This window comes from Osmerus eperlanus, chromosome 26 (genome assembly GCF_963692335.1).
Source record: "Osmerus eperlanus chromosome 26, fOsmEpe2.1, whole genome shotgun sequence".
Classification (NCBI taxonomy): Eukaryota; Metazoa; Chordata; class Actinopteri; order Osmeriformes; family Osmeridae; genus Osmerus; species Osmerus eperlanus.
Window position 1 is genome coordinate 3,852,821 of NC_085043.1, and position 19,339 is coordinate 3,872,159.

At 43.8% G+C, this 19,339-nt stretch overlaps 1 protein-coding gene across 3 annotated transcripts in view; it reads left to right on the forward strand.

The window, feature by feature from the left end:
* Nucleotides 1–2,923, forward strand: part of palm1a (paralemmin 1a) — a 159,858-nt gene extending 156,935 nt beyond the window's left edge. For all 3 annotated transcript variants that reach the window (XM_062452683.1, XM_062452682.1, XM_062452684.1), the window contains one exon: nucleotides 2,292–2,923. In XM_062452683.1, the coding sequence (XP_062308667.1) occupies nucleotides 2,292–2,863 (572 nt within the window). In that variant the 3' untranslated portion in view covers nucleotides 2,864–2,923. The remainder of the gene's footprint in view (nucleotides 1–2,291) is intronic.
* Nucleotides 2,924–19,339: the final 16,416 nt, after the last annotated feature.

Consider the following 19,339-nt stretch of genomic DNA (forward strand, 5'->3'; position numbering starts at 1 on the left):
AGACTGAGGGCATCTGTTCACACTGATTTCAATAGCAGATATCTTTTTATAATGTCCATGTATCAATCTTAATATTTTAATGAAAACATGTGATGTTGTGATTTACCACCACTGGCACGTCATCGGGCCTGTGATCATCGTGGCCCCAAAGGGGTGTGGCCCCCGCTGCTGCAGGCGTCCCTTATTTTTCAATATTGAAGGTGGCAACCCTAACCGCTAAAATGTCAAAAAATGAATGAAATATTTACGATTGTGTTAACATTTTAAATGCGTAGTAACACGTTCATCTCGAAGACGAGTTCGTTCAGAATCACCTACATTTAGTAGCAGGTCGACTGATTCAATTTCCTTCTCATACTTTCCCGTAGCGTCACAGTGCATTTCCCTGTTGAAGCCTGGCGTCCATGGACTTCAATGGGGCTGCTTTGAACTGTTTTTTTTAAGTGCATCGAAACTATTCGGTCATTGGTAAAATGCTGCGATTATGTCCCGCCCACGGACGCTCAGCGTCTCTGGGGGTGAATGGAGGAGTGGGCTGGCCTGGACGCCGGGCTTCTGCGTGTTGATTGGAGGGTCTGTCGAAAGACTGCATCTCCTTTTGATTGACAGCAATTTTGTACTAGAAAGTCGCCGAAAGTATTCGAGCTCAGTCCCATCGCAGATTTTGCAAGTGTAGTCGTAAGACAAACTGCTGCAACCTATTTCTTGGTATTTGCTTGGCGAAAAATTGCTAGCCAATTTTCATCATACATTTCATACAATTATACACCACATTCCTTGTTTCAGTTTAACCTAATTCCCACATTTCCTTCGAGTTTAATTTTTTTTTTCGTTCGATCGTTCGTTCATTCATTCATACATACAGTAGGCTAGGCCAGTGTCGTAGGGCTGAACTAGCCAGTGAACTAGCAAAATAAATAGAAAATGTATATGATGTAGGCCAAAATGAGCTTTCCCTATTTGAAACATAGACATATATACATGTATATATGTCTATGATTATGATTTGAAAGACCAGCAGCCGCCACTGGTTGTCACCGGCAGTATGACGCGAATCGTGATTCAAACAGTACCATCTGCTAACTGAAAATATGCTCCCAAAAACTTAAATAAGCTTGACATTTATTTAGGGGGAAATGGCTAATTCGAAGGAAGTTTGCTGGAAGCGATCATTGTCAGTAACAATGCCAAATGCGACCATTTGGTCTCAGTCTAGAGCCCTGCGTGGAGAAGCTGACCCCGGTAAATTGTGCTACGAGCAAACTAGCCTAGCTGCTGTTTCTAGCCAAACTTCACTGAGGCAGAGAATGTCTAATATAAAACTTCTGTTTCTACATCTTTCAATTATTAATACTTTTCAGAATGGGTTTTATTCGCCAAGAAAAATCACACAGACAAGGAATTTACTGTGGCAGGAAGGTGCACACATTAAACATATAAGAATCTTAAATAAGTGTACAAGTCTAACTAATATTAAGGGGCTAAAAATGTAAAAGGGTTAGAATGAAATAAAATATAAAAAGGTTCTAACATAACGCTTTAACATTTATGAAATTAAATAAGATACCCTTTTCATCACTCTTTTTTCTCCTTTTCACCTTTCTATTAAATGTTTTCAGTTCGGTTTGTGTTTTTATTTCTGTTGGTAAATTATTCAAAAAATGGGTCCCTATCACTGACAAACATGACTGGCCAAAAGTGATTTTGCGCCTCTCTACTATGCAGTTGCCACCCACTGCTCCCCTGGCCACTCTCCTTGTATTGGTTTTTGTCACAAAAGGACAGAGTACGGCTGGACCTAGATTATTTGCACATTTAAAAATCAGTTTAAGAAAGGAGAACTTCATAAAGCTATCAACATTTAAAAGCTTGTATTTCTGTACAATCAAACAGTGGTGCCATATTGTTGGTTTCTGATCCTTTATTTTCAGTGCCTGTTTGTATAATGAAATGATGGGTTTGACTGTTGTCTGGGAGGCTTGGCCCCATACAGTAACACAGTAGGATAAGTGAGAGTATCATGGCATGAAAAAACAGTAAAGCTGCCTTGACAGGTATGTGATGCATTAGGGGTGGGAAAAGAATAATAATATATATGTGAGAGAACAATGGTTGTGCTAGCCGAAGGCTTGAGCACATCCAACTAATGGTTAGATTAATAGGCAGGGATAGGGTTTGCAGAGTTACAACAAAACAATTGGATTCTTGATAGTAATGACTTCTAAATTGTAGAGATTATCTTTGTGTCTTTCCTGATCCACTCTTTTTCTCTGTCTTTCTCCCTCCCTCAGTGGTGCACAAGATGAATGACGAAAACGAAGTCCACCTGCTTAGCTCTTCAGAAGTGGAAGAGCTTATCCACAAAGCTGACGAGGTCTCCTTGATTTCTGAACCTGCCAAAGATACCATTATTCCAGTCCCAAAAACAGAGGACCATGATTGGTCTCCTGAGCAGCACACAAGACCCAAGACTGTGATCACTGGAATAGAGGCTAAGTCTGGAAATACAAGTCCTCAGCCTGGCACTGAAGTCAGTATTCCCGCAGCCAGTTCAGACAATCCTGTAACCATGGTGTTCATGGGATATCAGAATGTAGAAGATGAGGCAGAGACAAAGAAGTTTCTTGGGCTGCAGGGCACTGTTGAGGCTGAGCTAGTGGTCATCAATGATGGCACTGGCAAAACCTTGGCCGTTGCTCCAAAGGGCAATGCGGGGCAAGAGCAGTCTGCACCATCTAGCAACTGTACCACACCCACCGACACAGCAGAAGCAACTCTAGCAAATGGGGAGGATGGAAAACCACAGGAAGGCACTTGCCAGAGCAACAAGGAAAAGCCATGCAAGTGCTGCACCATCATGTGAGTCTACTTGGTAAAAAAAAGAAAAAGACAACATAAAAATACATCTGCAGCCAAAACTAAATGCAAATGTACCCTTACCCCCATTGTTTCATACCCTGACAATAAAGGCAAACATCTACTGTACATTTTAGTTTTAAACTTGTTATTTTATTATTGTCCTTTTGTCATGATTTGTCTTTCTCCCTGCCTTTCCTGTCACACTATACTGAAAAAAGATATCTTAAAAAAAGAAAATGATAAATCTTCAGAACTTGTTTATTGTCTAACAAATATGGTTTCATTTCCAGTCATGAGTTTTGTACTCCTCTTAATCTATATGAACATTTGTACAAACACATACAGTGTATATATAAGAATATAGACATAACTTATGTAGCAATTACTTCTCTGTGTCTTCTTGGGTATGCCTTTAGCGTCACACACTGGGACAGCTTGACACATTGGCCCCTAGTACTCCTTGCACAACCTCTCAAGCTGTCAGAATGGAAGGTGTGGACTGGTTTCATCAAGGTGTTCCACAGATTTCTAATGGCATTCCAAGTCTGGGCTTTGGCTAGGCCACTTTGGCTAGCACCAATGTTATGTTGTCTTGGCTGTGTGCTTCAGGTTGTTTTCATTTTCATAGGTGAATCATAAATGCCTGAATGATGGAGTGCTGTAGATATCTCTATAGTTGTCCTCCAACTGCAGAACCTGCAGATAGTTGTCCTCCAACTGCAGAACCTGGAACATCTGTCACAGTGGCATTTGAGTTATACAGCATGTCACCTCATTGTCCAAGGCCATTCTTGCTTGGTTATTTGGTTTGGCTGGATGCCTAGAAAGAGTCAAGTGGCTTCCATTTCACTATAATTGAGCTTTCTGTGCTTCTAAAAACCTTCAGTGCTCGAATATATTCCACAGAAAACAAGTGCCCTTGATTTCATGACCTGGTTTTTGCTCTAACATGAACTGTGCACTGTGGGACTTTAAATGGACAGGTGTGTGCTGTTCTAAATAATGTCCAATCCAGCAAGATGTGAACTGTAATCAGGTTCATGAGACTTCTCTTGGATAATGAAGCAGAACAAATATGTGATACACTCTGGTGAAAAGGGGCGGTTGTCGGACAACTTATTTCTCAGTTTCTTAAAGATTGTGAAAGTGCACATTGCAAGCTTTCAAATGATGTGTCATACATTGAAATCTGAAAATTGTTGAAGAAGACGTATCTGAATGTTGATAAACCAGGAAAGCTCTAGACCCAGGGGGTGTTCCATCAACGTCGATTAAGGAAAAGCGAGACTTATTTCGCCAAGTCTCACTTACTTTAGCGAGAGTTCCGTTCCATTAAGGTGGCTTATTCTAGTTCTAGCTACGTAACCAAGGTAACTTATACTTCGGAACTAGCCTGATCCATGTCAGGCTAAAAGTCAATCTAAACTAAAATTTGTTGCAAATAATTTCAAACAGGCAGAAACAGAATCTCAAAACACAGTTCCGTCGAGTAAATTCCTGCACGCAAAGCACTTCAGTCCGTGTTCGGAAACCTAAATTCAGACTTTTTGAAGTGCAGACATGAATGATTTACGTGTTTACTTCATCTCCAAAAATCTCCTTTAAATAAACAAGCTAAGAAATAATGTCACTTTAACTGTTTTCAAAAGCCATTGGTTAATTGACACAAAATAAGGCCTTAGAAACTAAGCAGAGCGTCTAGTCAAGTTACAATCAATTATGGCGTATCCGTTCTTTGACAACCCTGTGGTGGATGAAGGTGCTCAAAGATTATACAAAGAGCGTTTATCCCACCAGCCCCAAGAGACAAAAGTAATGCTTCCTTGACAAGTATCTGTGGAAGAGGTATAGGTTCAGCAGGCCCAGCATAGTTTATCTAGATAGATGTTATTGTCATTCTTAAAAAATATATACATAGAAAAACACTTTAGCAACTCTTAAGGATAGCAATGAACACATAAGAGCAGCCTACCATCCTTTGTAGAAAGTAGTAGAAAGGAGAGTAGTAGACTATAATAGTAGAAATGAGGGTAGCCTAGTAGACTACAGTCTATGTAGGTAGGTCTAGACTATGTAGTCTGCTGGAATCACTCACAAGGAAGCAAACTCACTGTAGCCAAGCCTTGACCACTGTTCAGTCTGTCTGCATCTCTGTGTGTCTTTGCATGTGGGACATTCTTGAACATGGTCGGTGACTTAAAAAGGTTTAGCAAAGGTGATGCCAGGAAGTATGAAGGGTATACCTTGCTCCAAAGCAGTACCTGAATATTATCATCAGTTTTCCAGGTCATCTTGAAACACAAAGAATCAAGGAGACTTTTTATTCAATTGTATAAAGCATGTTCATTGTTAAAAGTAGCCTATATGTTGACAAGCCTCTATATTACTTCGTCCTCTCCTTCTGGCTTCTCCAATATTATAGGTGCAATATACTGTCCCCATCGGTGTATCCAGGCCCACTGGAAGACTCAGGGGGTGACTGCCTGGTGCCCCCAGGGTTGAAAAAGCGTTTCTAAAATGCTCTCTAGAGTGGCAAAAATGAGACCAAGTGCTGTCTGCCATTCACATTGTGAAACATGCTGGAGTGCCCAGGGTGCCCCTTAACGCAATAAATGATAATGTGCCCTCTATAAATTTCAAAACATGTCTTCATGAGTTCCTTTATAGTAGAGAAAATGTAATGCAGTACCCTATAAGGTGCCCTTACAATGGTCTAAATTTGACTGTTCCCGTGCCCTTACTTCCAGTGGAAAAGGGTGCTGTTATGAAGTGCCCTTTATGCTGCCCCTACATGACAGTGTCCCAAATGGTTCCCTTTCCAAAGAAGACGATTAGATGCTGTGTCCAACAGTCTCCCCTACAATGTGCCCACTAGGGCAAGGTTTCCCAAAGTGAGGCTGTGGGGCACTTGGGGTGTCGTCCCATTCCCATTGTTACACTGGTGAGAGCCCATGTCGTGCAGTAGCAGCCCTTAACATTTTTCCGCCCCTGCCCTTCAAACAGCCACAGTCTGCCACTGTCCAAGCCCCCTCTGGATCTGTGGAGGCAGACTATGTTAATTGGAAATCTGGAAATATGGGTCAGCTGTCCATACACTGTCAGCCAGAATAGTAATAATTGGATTTGGATATAATATGCACACGTAATATAATAATGATATATTCTTAGTCATGCTGAGCAAATTTAAATGACTGTTCTGCCAAGCAAAGTGTGCTACAGTTTGGGTCACCTTCTGATCTGAAAGTGTGTGCTGGATCTGTGCAATAATACTTATTTCAGTGAATCCCCATTTTAGTCGTGGTTATCTTTCCCTTTTATCTTAAAGCTCAGCATTTAGCCTATCAGTTAATAAATGTGTGTGGCAAAGTTATTTTGAAGTAACTTATACATTTTGTTCAAGATGTGAAGACAAAAACATTATTAGCCCACATCAAGTGCAATTAACCATGGCCTTCTTCAGTGTTTTGAATGTTATCCTACAATTTTCAATTGCCACGTTCTTTTTGGGGCTATTATTCTCAATCTCCTGTTGAGAATATTGAGCCATACTGTCAGAACGGTTTCAGACAGCTCATCAAATTACACTAATTATCAGTAGGCCTAACTGCATATAGTTATGTTAAGTAGATTTAGAAGGCCTACAATTTACGCATTTTAACGGTCGTAATGGTCTGACAAAAATCTCCCTTGCCGTGTTAATTGCTAGCCTGGTCCTAACCAGACCCTCGTACATTTCATTTGTACAGAGGGTCTGGGATTGCTCCATTGTCAAGCGTTAACTTCCTTGAAGTACTCTGTTGAAGTTAAAAGATGACATGTTATGTTATTAAACATTAAACAATTTGTTATTTAACATTAATATGAGTTCCCCTAGCCTGCCTTTGGTCCCCCAGTGGCTAGAATTTTCGATAGGTGTAAATCAAGCCCTGGGTGTTCTTCTCTGCCTTTGAGAAAATGAAGGCTCAATTGCTCTGTTTGAAAATCTCCTCCTTGTGACGTCACAAGGAGGAAGGTTACCTCCCCTCTCTCTGCTTTGCCCGCCCAGAGAATCTGGCCCGCCCATAAGAAACTGAGCTAGACCGTGCAAGTATTTTTTTATCCTCGAGAGACATCATGGCTTGCAAACGAACGAAGCATTACATTTGCTCAGTTTGGATGTACAAAGGAAAACAAAAATCTTTTTACAGTTCCTTCATCCGAGCCTCTGAAAACCCAGTGTCTTAATTTTATTTTCTCTGGAAATGCACCTACACAACTTCTGTTGTAGGCGCATTTGTTTTTTATGTCTGCGCCAAACACTTCAGCCACAACTGTTTCCTCAACTTGAGCTAATACAAAACTGGCCTTGCTGAAATTAAATTCTGGATCAGTACTAACTCTCCTTCATCCAGCTACTAACCTCGGGCAAGTAAGTTAACTAACGCTATATCATTTTGTAGCTTTACTGTATATGGTTACCTAGCTTGCTACCCTTAGAATGTGGCTGTAACATTAGCTCTGCAGCTAACAGCTGAGTTACTGTCGCTAATGTAAAGGTAGATAGCATCAAGTATGTGTGTGAATACACATGCTGTAACGTGAGTGTTGTACACTTCTTTGTTATTTGGATAACCGTTCTGCTGTTAGTGTTATGGCGCACGCGATATCTGCCTTTCCCCTCATTGAAATGACTGAGTGTGTACCTCTGCAAACCAGGGTTATCAGATGAGAATGGGCAAATTCGAGGCATCTTACAGCAACGGGGACATCCATTGCGATACATCCATTGTAAACATTAGCGCATGGTGCCGCCCCTCCACTCCTCATTAGCATTTAAAGCTACAGACACCAAAACAGCGCGTTCTGAGGAAAGCTCCTTGTGGGATTGCTAGTAGTGGCTGTAATTCTGCACCAAGGCTGAATTTCGGGAGAGACACTTCTGAGACAGTATTATGGGACCACTAAGGCTTATATAAAAGCATCCAAAAACAGCATGTCATGTCACCTTTAAAACTATTGGATCTCCCCAGAGCCACTCTGATCTGCCATAACCAATCGCTAGCGTTCGCCTTAGCCAACTCCTTCACCACTACTGGAACGGAGCTAGCTGCCGTAGCTGGAAAATCAAACTTTTCCCGAACCTATCCTAGATGTGTGTTTTAACACCCAGTATTATTGTACTGACTACATTGCACTGTACCTTATGGCAGTGTATTGCTGCCATACCAGAAAAATTAAAACGGATCAGTATCACGTTATAACGTGATATGTTTATCATGTTATAACAAGTTATTTTCACGTTATAACGCGATACAAACTTATCACGTTATAACGTGATACAAACTTATACATTTGGGGGAGCGTGTCTTTGTTTTCGGAGGAGGAGAGCAACTCATCCTATTTGGGGGAAGTTGACTCGTACTTGGGGGGAGAGTTTCATTTTCATTTGGGGGATGTAGGCTACTGGTGGTCGTGTTTAGCACTTCAGGGCCACCGTACTCCCGTGCCCCTCCAGCTGATCATTGAGAAATGATGCTACCTCCAGAGGGTCGGACTCCATGCATTTCAAAATCCTTCTTAATGTAAGCATACTTATCACAGTATCATTCACCATGCTCAATAAAAGCAGAATCTCGCCATGTCTCAGCCTAAGTACGAAGTACCAAGTCTTGTAAATGAGCCATGTTCCTCAATTTATATCCTTCTCTGCACACCGGATACGTGATAAGTTTGTATCACGTTATAACGTAATAAGTTTGTATCACGTTATAACGTGATACTGATCCGTTTTTCTTTTTCTGGAGTGGCAGCAATACGCTGCCGTAGTACCTGGCCCGATTATGGTTCAAGTTATGTGTTAACTTGTTGGTGCAAATCGCATCTTCCGAAAACAGCCTGAAAGATTTATTCACGGTTTACTAGGTCAAACAAAGAAAAATGTATCATGTGCACAATGCAATGCCTGAGATTAGCCTATTCATTCTATTTAGTCCATGGATGTAGGCTAAAACGAATGTATGACAAAAATGTATGCCGAACACACAGAGCGCATGCTTGAAAGTTGACAAAACTACGTGTGAAACATTATATTTAAGGGTACTTGACTCAAGACTAAATCTACCGATTCACTACTTGATTAGGATCATACTTTGTACAGACAAACAGCCGGCTGCACCCTGATGCAACTCAAATCACGCACAAATCACATGTGCCCACAACTTAACTGGAAGCTTAGGTAAACAAGAACCAATTATGAGTATTTAATGAACCTAAACATGTTGTTTATTATATTGAGTGGCTTCTTCAACACCTTAACTTTTGTAATATGCAAGAAAATGAAAACTGTAAAAAATTGTCTTCTAGCGGACAATACGGAATACCGACAACAGCCCCTTTTCATTGGACCGTATGAACTTTGGAGTTTCATATCAAAATATTTGAATACTTATACCTAAGTAAGATATTACACTTCTTAATATTTTTACTTTGAGGGTTGCATTGAAGATGACTGGCTCAATGAGTAGCATGATGGTTTATTTTCTTCAATGGCGTGAACTTTGGCAAAACATCTGCCAGGGAGCATCTTGGAACAGAAGTTGTATAGGCCTGTTTTTTTGGAGACAGACCATGAACAGGGAATACTGATGCCATTGTCTGTAATTATTTACAGAAAGTTTACTGAACCAGTGTGTTGATGGAGTGACTTGTGTATATGCTAGTTTGAGCCCCAGCATGCTTATCATGCTGTATATAAATATTATTGTTGAAAATTGTGCCTGCAATGTAATTTAACAGTAAATGAATAAACCTTTGGAAAACACATTGTTATTAGTTTGTTTAATGTTGGAAATCATAATGCTGTCAAGAAAGAGAAGCAAATGTGATTAATGCCAAAACAGCCTACTAATTTGCAGATTGGAATCTACATTCTGGCTCATGAAGTAATTGCATAGTGTGTAGGGAAACTAGAATGTTGCACGTGGAATGGTCTTTTTTAATATATGAGTACAGCAAATTAAAGTTTTTCCCTAATCGCTCACCCATCTGACCCCTCTTCTGTGTCCCACCCTATTTCAAACAGAGCGACAATAAACATGTAGGCTTGTTCTGTGTTGTGGAGCTCCGCCCCATAGGGGCTCTGCTCCTATTGGTTTACCCCTACTACACTCACGTAGCCAGCCATTGAGAGCCAAAATATCCACCGTCAGGTGCCCCCTATATGTGACACTGTCATGGAAATTTGGGAATACAGTTATAATATGTGTGTTTTATAATGTGTTTTAAGGGAAGTCTAAAAGTTTGTTAAGAAGCTTAATACAGTGACAGTCGATTCAACCCATTTGGTAGAGATGCCATTTGCAGTTTTATAACTAGGAGACGTGAAGTCTAAGAGACGGGAAGTCTGGGTGATCTGAGAGGGTTCTTGTCACATGGGGAGGAAGAGACAGCTGGTCTAGAGACAATGTGTATTCAACTGTATTGTTATTGTGATCTGCTGCTCTGACCCTTCCTGTTGCATTGAGTGGGGTTAATCAAAAACTTGTTTGAAGTGGCCCGCACAAAGGATTGTGGGACAAATGGTACAGAGATGTATTGTTTCAAACTATCACTGAATTGAGTAAGCCAATCATAGACTTGATTACATTGATGGATTGACCTTATGGAATGCCATTTGATCTAACGTGTATATAAGGTAGCGTTTGTGATTGTTCTTCATCACTCTGGCGAACGACCTGTGGCTAGCACCTCCTTCGTTAGACTGATCACAAAGTACTTTGTTCAATCTTGATTTGTACAAGCAAAATAAATTTATTGTAACCGCCATCTCTTGACTATTCAAATCTACACAGTGCCACTAGAATTTTTCCATATCAACACCAAGGCCGTAGCCATGGAGTCAACATTGGGGGGGACTAATTTATTTTGTAATGATAATTTCGGACAGCGTGCGTGGTTGCCTTGTGTGACACGATCTGATGAAAAAGGGCCAATGTCAGCCAAGGTCATTTCTCAGTTTTTTACAGATTATGAAAGTGCAGTAAGATTTGTAAGATTTCAAATGATGTGTCATACATTGAAATCTGAAAAAAGTTTAAGATATGCATCTGTAGATCTAAATGTTGGTATACCTTGAATGTTCTAGCAGAGAAATTCATCTTGAATGATTCTAGACCTTTTCACGCCTTCACAGGGTAAAAGTTAATTACGTATTTATTTATTTACATGGCCATTTATTTCTGTATTTATTTATTTTTGTATTCATTTATTTCTTTCCTCATTTATTTCTGTATTTATTTATTTCTGTGTTCATTTATTTCTCATTTCCTTGTCCTGAAGCTTTAAAAAAAAAAATTTTTTTGCAAGAAGTGTCAAGTAGAGGAGAGAAGTCGGGGAGTCAGATGGCTGAGCGGCGAGGGAATCGGGCTAGTAATCCGAAGGTTGCCAGTTCGATTCCCGGTCATGCAAACTGACGTTGTGTCCTTGGGCAAGGCACTTCACCCTACTTGCCTCGGGGGAATGTCCCTGTACTTACTGTAAGTCGCTCTGGATAAGAGCGTCTGCTGCTAAATGACTAAATGTAAATATACATGAACATAACAGTCAGATACAATATAAAGACAATATTGAAGTAAAGTACAGGGGTAACAGAAAAGAAGCTGTTATATAGGTTCAAAAATTTTAATTTTTTGGGGTCTTTTACATATTTAAGCGACCGCAATAGTAACGTTAGGTCATATACAAAATGAGTAATATTTGGATTTTGATTAGAGTATTTCTGTTTATGTATGTAAAATTTTGCATATAGTATTAAGTAATTAACTACAAATTCTAAGTTAGTATCAGTGGGGTTTTGGTAATAACAGAAAACATCTTTCATAGAAAATGTGTGACAATTATTATTGAATATATGTGAAGATAAATCATTCCAAAACTTGTTTGTGATTGTACAGTCATAAAATAAATGAATTAAGGTTTCCTCTCCAGACACACAAAAGAAAACTTAGATAGTTACATTAACAGGGTAAATATTATGTAATATCTTGAAGTGAGTTTGTCACGGCCACAGCCGTGCCCCCCCCCCCCCCCCCCCCCCGGTTTCAGTTTTTTGCCCTGCCCTAGTGCTTCCCTGTCATTGTCTTCACCTGTTCTCGTTAGCGTTATTGTGTCCACCTGTGTGAGTACCCTATCTGTTCCCGTTTTTGTGAATAAAACCCTTGTTTCTGCCATGCCTGCTGACTCCCCTGCGTTTGGGTCCAACCCCACCTCACGTCGTGACAGAAGGACAAGACCACAAATGGACCCAGCAGAGAGTTCCCTGAACCCTTTCCTAGGGACCCGACTTGCCTTTGGTGGACCCCGAAGCCTGCAGCGGAGGGCCCACCCAAGTCCGGGTTCCTACCCCGGCTCCAGCCCCAGCCTGAATCCCGACTCCAGCCTCGGTCCTGCCCTGGGCCCCTGCCTCGATCCTGCCCCGTGCCCCTGCCTCGTCCTGAGGTTGTGCCGCCCTGCGCCCGGACGAACAAGGTTGTGCCGCCCAGCACCCAGACCACCGAGGCTGTTCCTGCCTGGGAGTCTTGGCTGCCTGCCGCCGGTACCCAGCCCCGTTCCTGCCCTGTACTCCAGCCTCGGTACTGCCCTGGGCCCCTGCCTTGTGCCCCTGCCTCATTCTGAGGTTGTGCCGCCCTGCGCCCGGACGAACAAGGTTGCGCCGCCCAGCACCCAGACCACCGAGGCTGTTCCTCGTTCTTGCCCTGTGCCCCAGCCTCGTTCCTGCCCTGTGCCCCAGCCTCGTTCCTGCCCTGTGCCCCAGCCTCGTTCCTGCCCTGTGCCCCAGCCTCGGTCCTGCCCTGTACCCCAGCCTCGTTCTTGCCCTGTGCCCCAGCCTCGTTCCTGCCCTGTGCCCCAGCCTCGGTCCTGCCCTGTACCCCAGCCTCGTTCTTGCCCTGTGCCCCAGCCTCGGTCCTGCCCTGTGCCCCAGCCTCGTTCTTGCCCTGTGCCCCAGCCTCGGTCCTGCCCTGTACCCCAGCCTCGGTCCTGCCCTGTGCCCCAGCCTCGTTCCTGCCCTGTGCCCCAGCCTCGGTCCTGCCCTGTGCCCCGGCCACCGCCTCCTCCGCCAGAGGACGTCTGGCCACCTCCTCCGCCTGAGGACTGCTGGCCACCTCCTCCTCCGCCAGAGGACGTCTGGCCACCTCCTCCGCCTGAGGACTGCTGGCCACCTCCTCCTCCGCCCGAGGACTCCTGGCCGCCTCCTCCTCCGCCCGAGGACTCCTGGCCGCCTCCTCCTCCGCCCGAGGACTTCTGGCCTCCGCCCGAGGACTTCTGGCCACCGCCTCCTCCGCCCGAGGACTTCTGGCCACCGCCCGAGTACTGCTGGCCACCTCCTCCGCCCGAGGACTCCTGGCCGCAGCCTGCCGCCGTGCCCGCGCTCCCAGGCGCCCCCTCGTCCGCGCTCCCAGGCGCCCCCTCGTCCGCGCTCCCAGGCGCCCCCTCGTCCGCGCTCCCAGGCGCCCCCTCGTCCGCGCTCCCAGGCGCCCCCTCGTCCGCGCTCCCAGGCGCCCCCTCGTCCGCGCTCCCAGGCGCCCCCTCGTCCGCGCTCCCAGGCGCCTCCTGTCCCCTGTGCCCGTCCCCTGTGCCCGTCCCCTGTGCCCGTCCCCTGTGCCCGTCCCCTGTGCCCGTCCCCTGTGCCCGTTCCCTGTGCCCGTCCCCTGTGCCCGTCCTGCCCCAGGGTGGTTCCCTGGACCTGCTCCGGCCTCCGGGCCGCCGGCCTTCTGCCCTGCCTCCGGGTCGACCCCCGGACCTTCCCCGACCCTCTGCCCTGCCTCCGGGTCGACCCCCGGACCTGCCCCGGCCCTGTTACCTGCCTCCGGGCCGACCCCCGGACCTGCTCCGGCCTTGTGGGACGTCCGGTGACGTCCCTTGAGAGGGGGGTACTGTCACGGCCACAGCCGTGCCCCCCCCGGTTTCAGTTTTTTGCCCTGCCCTAGTGTTTCCCTGTCATTGTCTTCACCTGTTCTCGTTAGCGTTATTGTGTCCACCTGTGTGAGTACCCTATCTGTTCCCGTTTTTGTGAATAAAACCCTTGTTTCTGCCATGCCTGCTGACTCCCCTGCGTTTGGGTCCAACCCCACCTCACGTCGTGACATTATTTGTATAATTTCGTTTTTCAAGTGCAAAAAAATATTTTGAGTTGCGTTCTCCTTTTTCAAGCCAATTAGCTCTTGAGCGGATGAAGGCGCCTTCAGCTAATTGTAGATAAAAGTCATCCAATTTTGTATCTCTTTTAATTCTAATTCTTTCTCTAGTCAAATTAGCCAAACTCATTATATACTCAAGTTAGGTCCGATTCCTTTTCAGATGTAACTTTTTTCAGTTCTTTACTTCTTTTTATTGCATTTAATCTAACCTTATACATAAAGAATTCCCATGAATTTTTATAATCCATATCACAATTTGTAACAACAATGGCCGGGTTTCTCAGATTCGTTAAGAAGCTCTTAACGCTAAGAGCTTCTTAGGAGCGTTCTAAGCAGGCCCGTAACGGAAACACATGAGGCCCCCCCCGCAGAATAAGCCTGAGAGCCCCCCACACTCGTTACGTTATCATGTTTGCTAATAATGTCAGTTATGTAATATATTTTATAATTAAGTACTTTTTCTACTTTCTCTTTTTTTTGTAGTTTCACTCCATTTCAATGTTGTCAGCTTGATAGGAAGTCAATAAAGGAGCAAGGCTAATTTTCCTGGCTCTTGGAAAGGAGGCTCTGTTAACGCTAGGAAGCACAACACAGACAGAGCAGTACAGCTGTCAAAGTATAGGCTAACGTTAGCTACGTGGTACAGTAATATTAGCTATAGCAAACAGTACAATACCTGTCTCTTCTGGCAGATGAGTGCATCCTTCACCGGCTGGTCGTAAAAAGATATTTGTAATTTTGGGAAGTTTGGCATTTAATTCCGAAATGTTCTGTTTTGAATGCCGCTTTTGGGCACCGCTTTTAAATGTGCGTTTCATTTTTCCTACGCTACGCTACAGTTAGATACCTATTTGCAGCGGGCTCGCAGGTCTGTGTGACCATCTGACCTACTTCGTCATGTCACTTACCTAGCTAACAAAGAAAGCACAATTAAATATACTTTCCTTTATTTTATATCAACTCTGGAAACACAGACAAGACAATAAGACATCCCATGTAATTCAAATTGGACAAAAACAATTAAAAAGCGGGGGGCCTGCCACGTGAGGCCCCCCATCCCTGCGAGGCCCCCCCGCGGTGCGGGGGTAATCTTTACGGGCCTGGTTCTAAGAGCGTTCTAGAAGCTCTAGCGTTAAGAGATTCTTAACGAATCTGGGAAACCCGGCCAATATCTTTTGCTATTTCTTTCACAGCTAAGTCCTCATCTTTCAGGAGAGAATTGTTGAATTTCCAATACCCCCGTAATGTAGATGGCTCTCTGTCACTCCCAATTTTCAAAGAGATTTGTTTATGATCCGTTAAAGGAGCATTTATATGAGAAATATATTTAACAAGATGTAAAGCAGACGTTGAAATCAAACATAGATCAATCCTAGACTTCAAAGTAAGTGAGTTATTAGACCAAGTATAATCTTGAGCATGTGGATTAAAGAATCGCCACCTATCAGTGAGAGAAAGCTCTGAGCATAATGATGAGACTAAGTCTCTGTTTTGAGGATTTTTCCCAATTTTTGGTGGAAATCTATCCACAGAGTCATCTGGGCATTCATTACCACCACAACAAAATATATAAGCATCTCGATATTTAGTTTGGAAATCCTTCAATTTGGAAATTATTTGAGTGGATAAGAGTCGATTTGCAGATTTAGAGTTATGACCATACAAGTTACAAACAATAAAAGTAGTATAGCGGCCATATGCCATGGTTGAATTGGTCTGTGCTTTGGTGCTTTTATTTTGGTATCTGGTGGGTGTGTATGCAAGTCACGTGGGTATTGGCATAGGAATTAGTGAATGAATATATGCACCTGGGCACCTGTGGTAGTATGGCAAGGGGGTGAGTAGGAAGAGCACATTTTTTGTTGACCGCTCAATATGCTGACTATTGGAATTTTAGATTAACTAAAACGCTTACTGGAAGAATTGCATGTATATTTTAATATCGCCACTTTGCACAGAAGCACTTGCAATTTTTAATCTGCTGTCCTGTTCAAGAAAATTATGTATCTGCCTATAAATAAACAGAAGAACGTAACTTCCAGAGCGGACATTGAAATTGTTGGCAGCGCGTCACTCAAGTGAATCTCCCTTACTTAGCCTCTCAGCGACATTCTTGTGGTCGCTACATTTGTCAACAAAAAAGTGGATCCGCGTTGGCCTAGTAAATGCCAGACATGATGTGGATGTGACTGAACGAAGACACTTGGAATCACCTCGGACTGATCGTGAAAGCCAGAAGACTTCGCCAAGCGAACTCCAGACCGCTATCAGCAAAATACCTTGCAATGCAGGGAGATCCGCAAGACACTGTACAACCAGCTGACAGCATATCAAATGCTCCAAGTAGAACCTCTACATACTCTTCTGTATCAAGCACCTCTTCTGCCCGCATTAAGGCTGAAGCTGACCTGGCAGCATTAATGGCGCGACAAAACCTTATGCGGGACAAACATGCACTGGAGGAGGAAGAAGAGCGAATACGGAAACGTAAAGAGAAGCTTAAGCTGGATGAGGACATTGCAGCACATATGGCTAAAGTGAGTGTGTTGAGGTCTGCAAGCTTGACTGGTGCTAGAAGCACTGCAACAAAACAATCAAATGGCATGAATTCATACTTCAGCAAAGCAAATTCATAGAAATTCAATGCTAATGCCGCCCCATTTATTCCTCAGTCAATTGAACCACCTAAAAGGATTGTGCTAGATACCGGTGGCGATCCTGTCACAAGACCTAAAGTGAGAATGGCCATTCACACTCAGATCCAGCACTTTACCTCAGAGGACCGTGCACGCAAGCCGATTCTTCATTCAAATCACTCTCAACATGGGAAAACCATTAAAGGACCCTCCATTCATAATGAACCAAGTAACGTTTTTGACGTCATGAAGAAGCAGAATGAAATAACAACTCTTTTGATGCAACAACAGCAGCTGTCATCTTTGCCTAAAAGAGATATACAGGTTTTCGAGGGTGATCCATTGCATGTTCACTCTTTTATGAGGGCCTTTGAGAGTGGCGTTGAAAGCAAGTCTAATAACTACGGTGATTGTCTGTACTTCCTCGAACGATACACTAGAGGGCACCCAAGAGCACTTGTGAGAAGTTGCCTGCATGTTGAGCCAGAGGAGGGCTACGCTCAAGAGAAGGCCTTGCTACGAAACATTTCGGCAATGAGCAAAGGATTGCGGCCGCATACATGGAGAAAGCTCTGTCTTGGACTCCAATTAAGCCAGATGATGTCAAAATACTACAAGATTACAGTCTCTTCCTCAGAGGTTCCTGTAATATTATGAATGACGTGCAGTATATGTATGAACTGGACATGCCTGCGAATATGATTGCAATCATAAAGAAGCTGCCATACAGGCTAAGGGATCGCTGGAGAACTGTTGCATGTGAGATACAGGAGAGACGTCAGGGAAGAGCTACATTCAGTGACATCGTAGACTTCATTGAAAAACAAGTACGAATTCTAACAGACCCTGTTTCTGGGAATATTCAAGATACTCCACCAAGTAAAAATCTAACTAGAATTGCCTCAAGGCCCATACAGAGACCCAACAGAAGTAGTTTTGCTACAACCATGAATACTAGGGACATTAACACAGAAACAATGGAATATATACCAGAACGTATCTTACCAACGAAATTTTGTTTGTATTGTGAAGCTGAACATACACTTGAGTCATGCCACCAGCTGAAGAGAAAGACTCACAGGGAAAAGATTAAGTTCCTAATGGAAAATGGTGTTTGCTTTGCCTGTTTATGTAAAGGACACATCAGCAGGGACTGTAGAAAGCGCCTGTCTTGTCAAGTGTGTGATTTAAGACACCCCACACTACTTCATATTCCATCAAGGGGAAGGCAGACAGAACCTGAAACCGAACAAGAGCTAGGTGGATAAAGCTTTTGTGTCTAGTGGTCTCACTGGGGCTGGTGATCATGAATGTAAGCTTCCCATAGTGCCAGTGCACATTAAGTCTAGTAAAAGCAATAAGACTGTGATTACTTATGCTTTCCTTGATCAAGGCAGCACTGCTGTGTTTTGCACAGAGAATTTGATGCATAAGCTCAATCTCTCAGGAAAGAAGACCCGTATCCTTTTACGTACTATGGGTCAAGAAAAGGTGGTGAACAGCTACGTGGTCACCAGTCTAGAAGTGGCAGGTCTGGATGGTGAACAGTTCTGTCAGTTGTCCAGTACGTACACACAACAAAGCATGCCCGTCAATCGAGACAACATTCCACATCAAAGAGATCTTCAGAGATGGCCCCACTTGAGACACATACATCTGCCAGAAATTGACTCAAGAGTCGAACTGCTGATAGGAACAAATGTGCCAAAGGTCCTGGAGCCATTGGAAGTAGTTCGCAGCGTGGATAATGGACCTTATGCAATCAAGACCCTTCTGGGATGGACTGTCAATGGACCACTTGGGGGAGACGATGGTGAAGAACTTGGCACCGTAACAGTTAATAGGATCTCTGTGTTGAATCTTGACGACCTTTGGCAGCAGCAATTTAAAATGGATTTCCCAGAATGCGGCCAGGATGAACAACCTAGTCTGTCAAGGGAAGATCAAAACTTTATGAAGTTGGTCACAGATTCTGCCCAGCTTTTGGATGGCCACTACCAGATCGCTTTGCCTTGGAGAAACAGTCAACTGAGTATGCCAAACAACAGAAAGGTTGCAGAACAACGCACTGTAAATCTGCGGCGACGATTCCTTAAAGACACATCTTTCAAACAGCAATATACAGCATTTATGCACGACATTATCTCTAAGGGATATGCAGAACAAGTCCCCTCGGAAGAACTGGCCCGCGGTGATAGAAGATTGTGGTATGTACCACACCACGGTGTATACCACCCGCGGAAGAGAACACTCCGTGTTGTGTTCGACTGTGGGGCAACTTTCCAGTCAAGGTCTTTGAACGCTGAGCTTCTGCAGGGACCCGATCTCACTAGCTCACTAGTCGGAGTCATGACCAGGTTCAGGAAGGAACCAGTGGTGATCCTGGCAGATATAGAGTCCATGTTTCATCAGGTCAGGGTGCCTCCTGAAGACAAGGATCTGTTGAGGTTCCTCTGGTGGCCAAATGGGGACATGGCACAAGAATTGGTGGACTTCAGAATGAAAGTACATCTTTTTGGTGCAACTTCGTCACCTAGTTGTGCTAATTTTGCCTTGAGAAAATGTGCAGAGGATCATGCAGAGCAATTCAGCCAGGAAACAATCGAGAAAGTATCACATTGTTTTTATGTGGACGACTGTCTAGCAGGAACGGCAACTGATGAGAAAGCT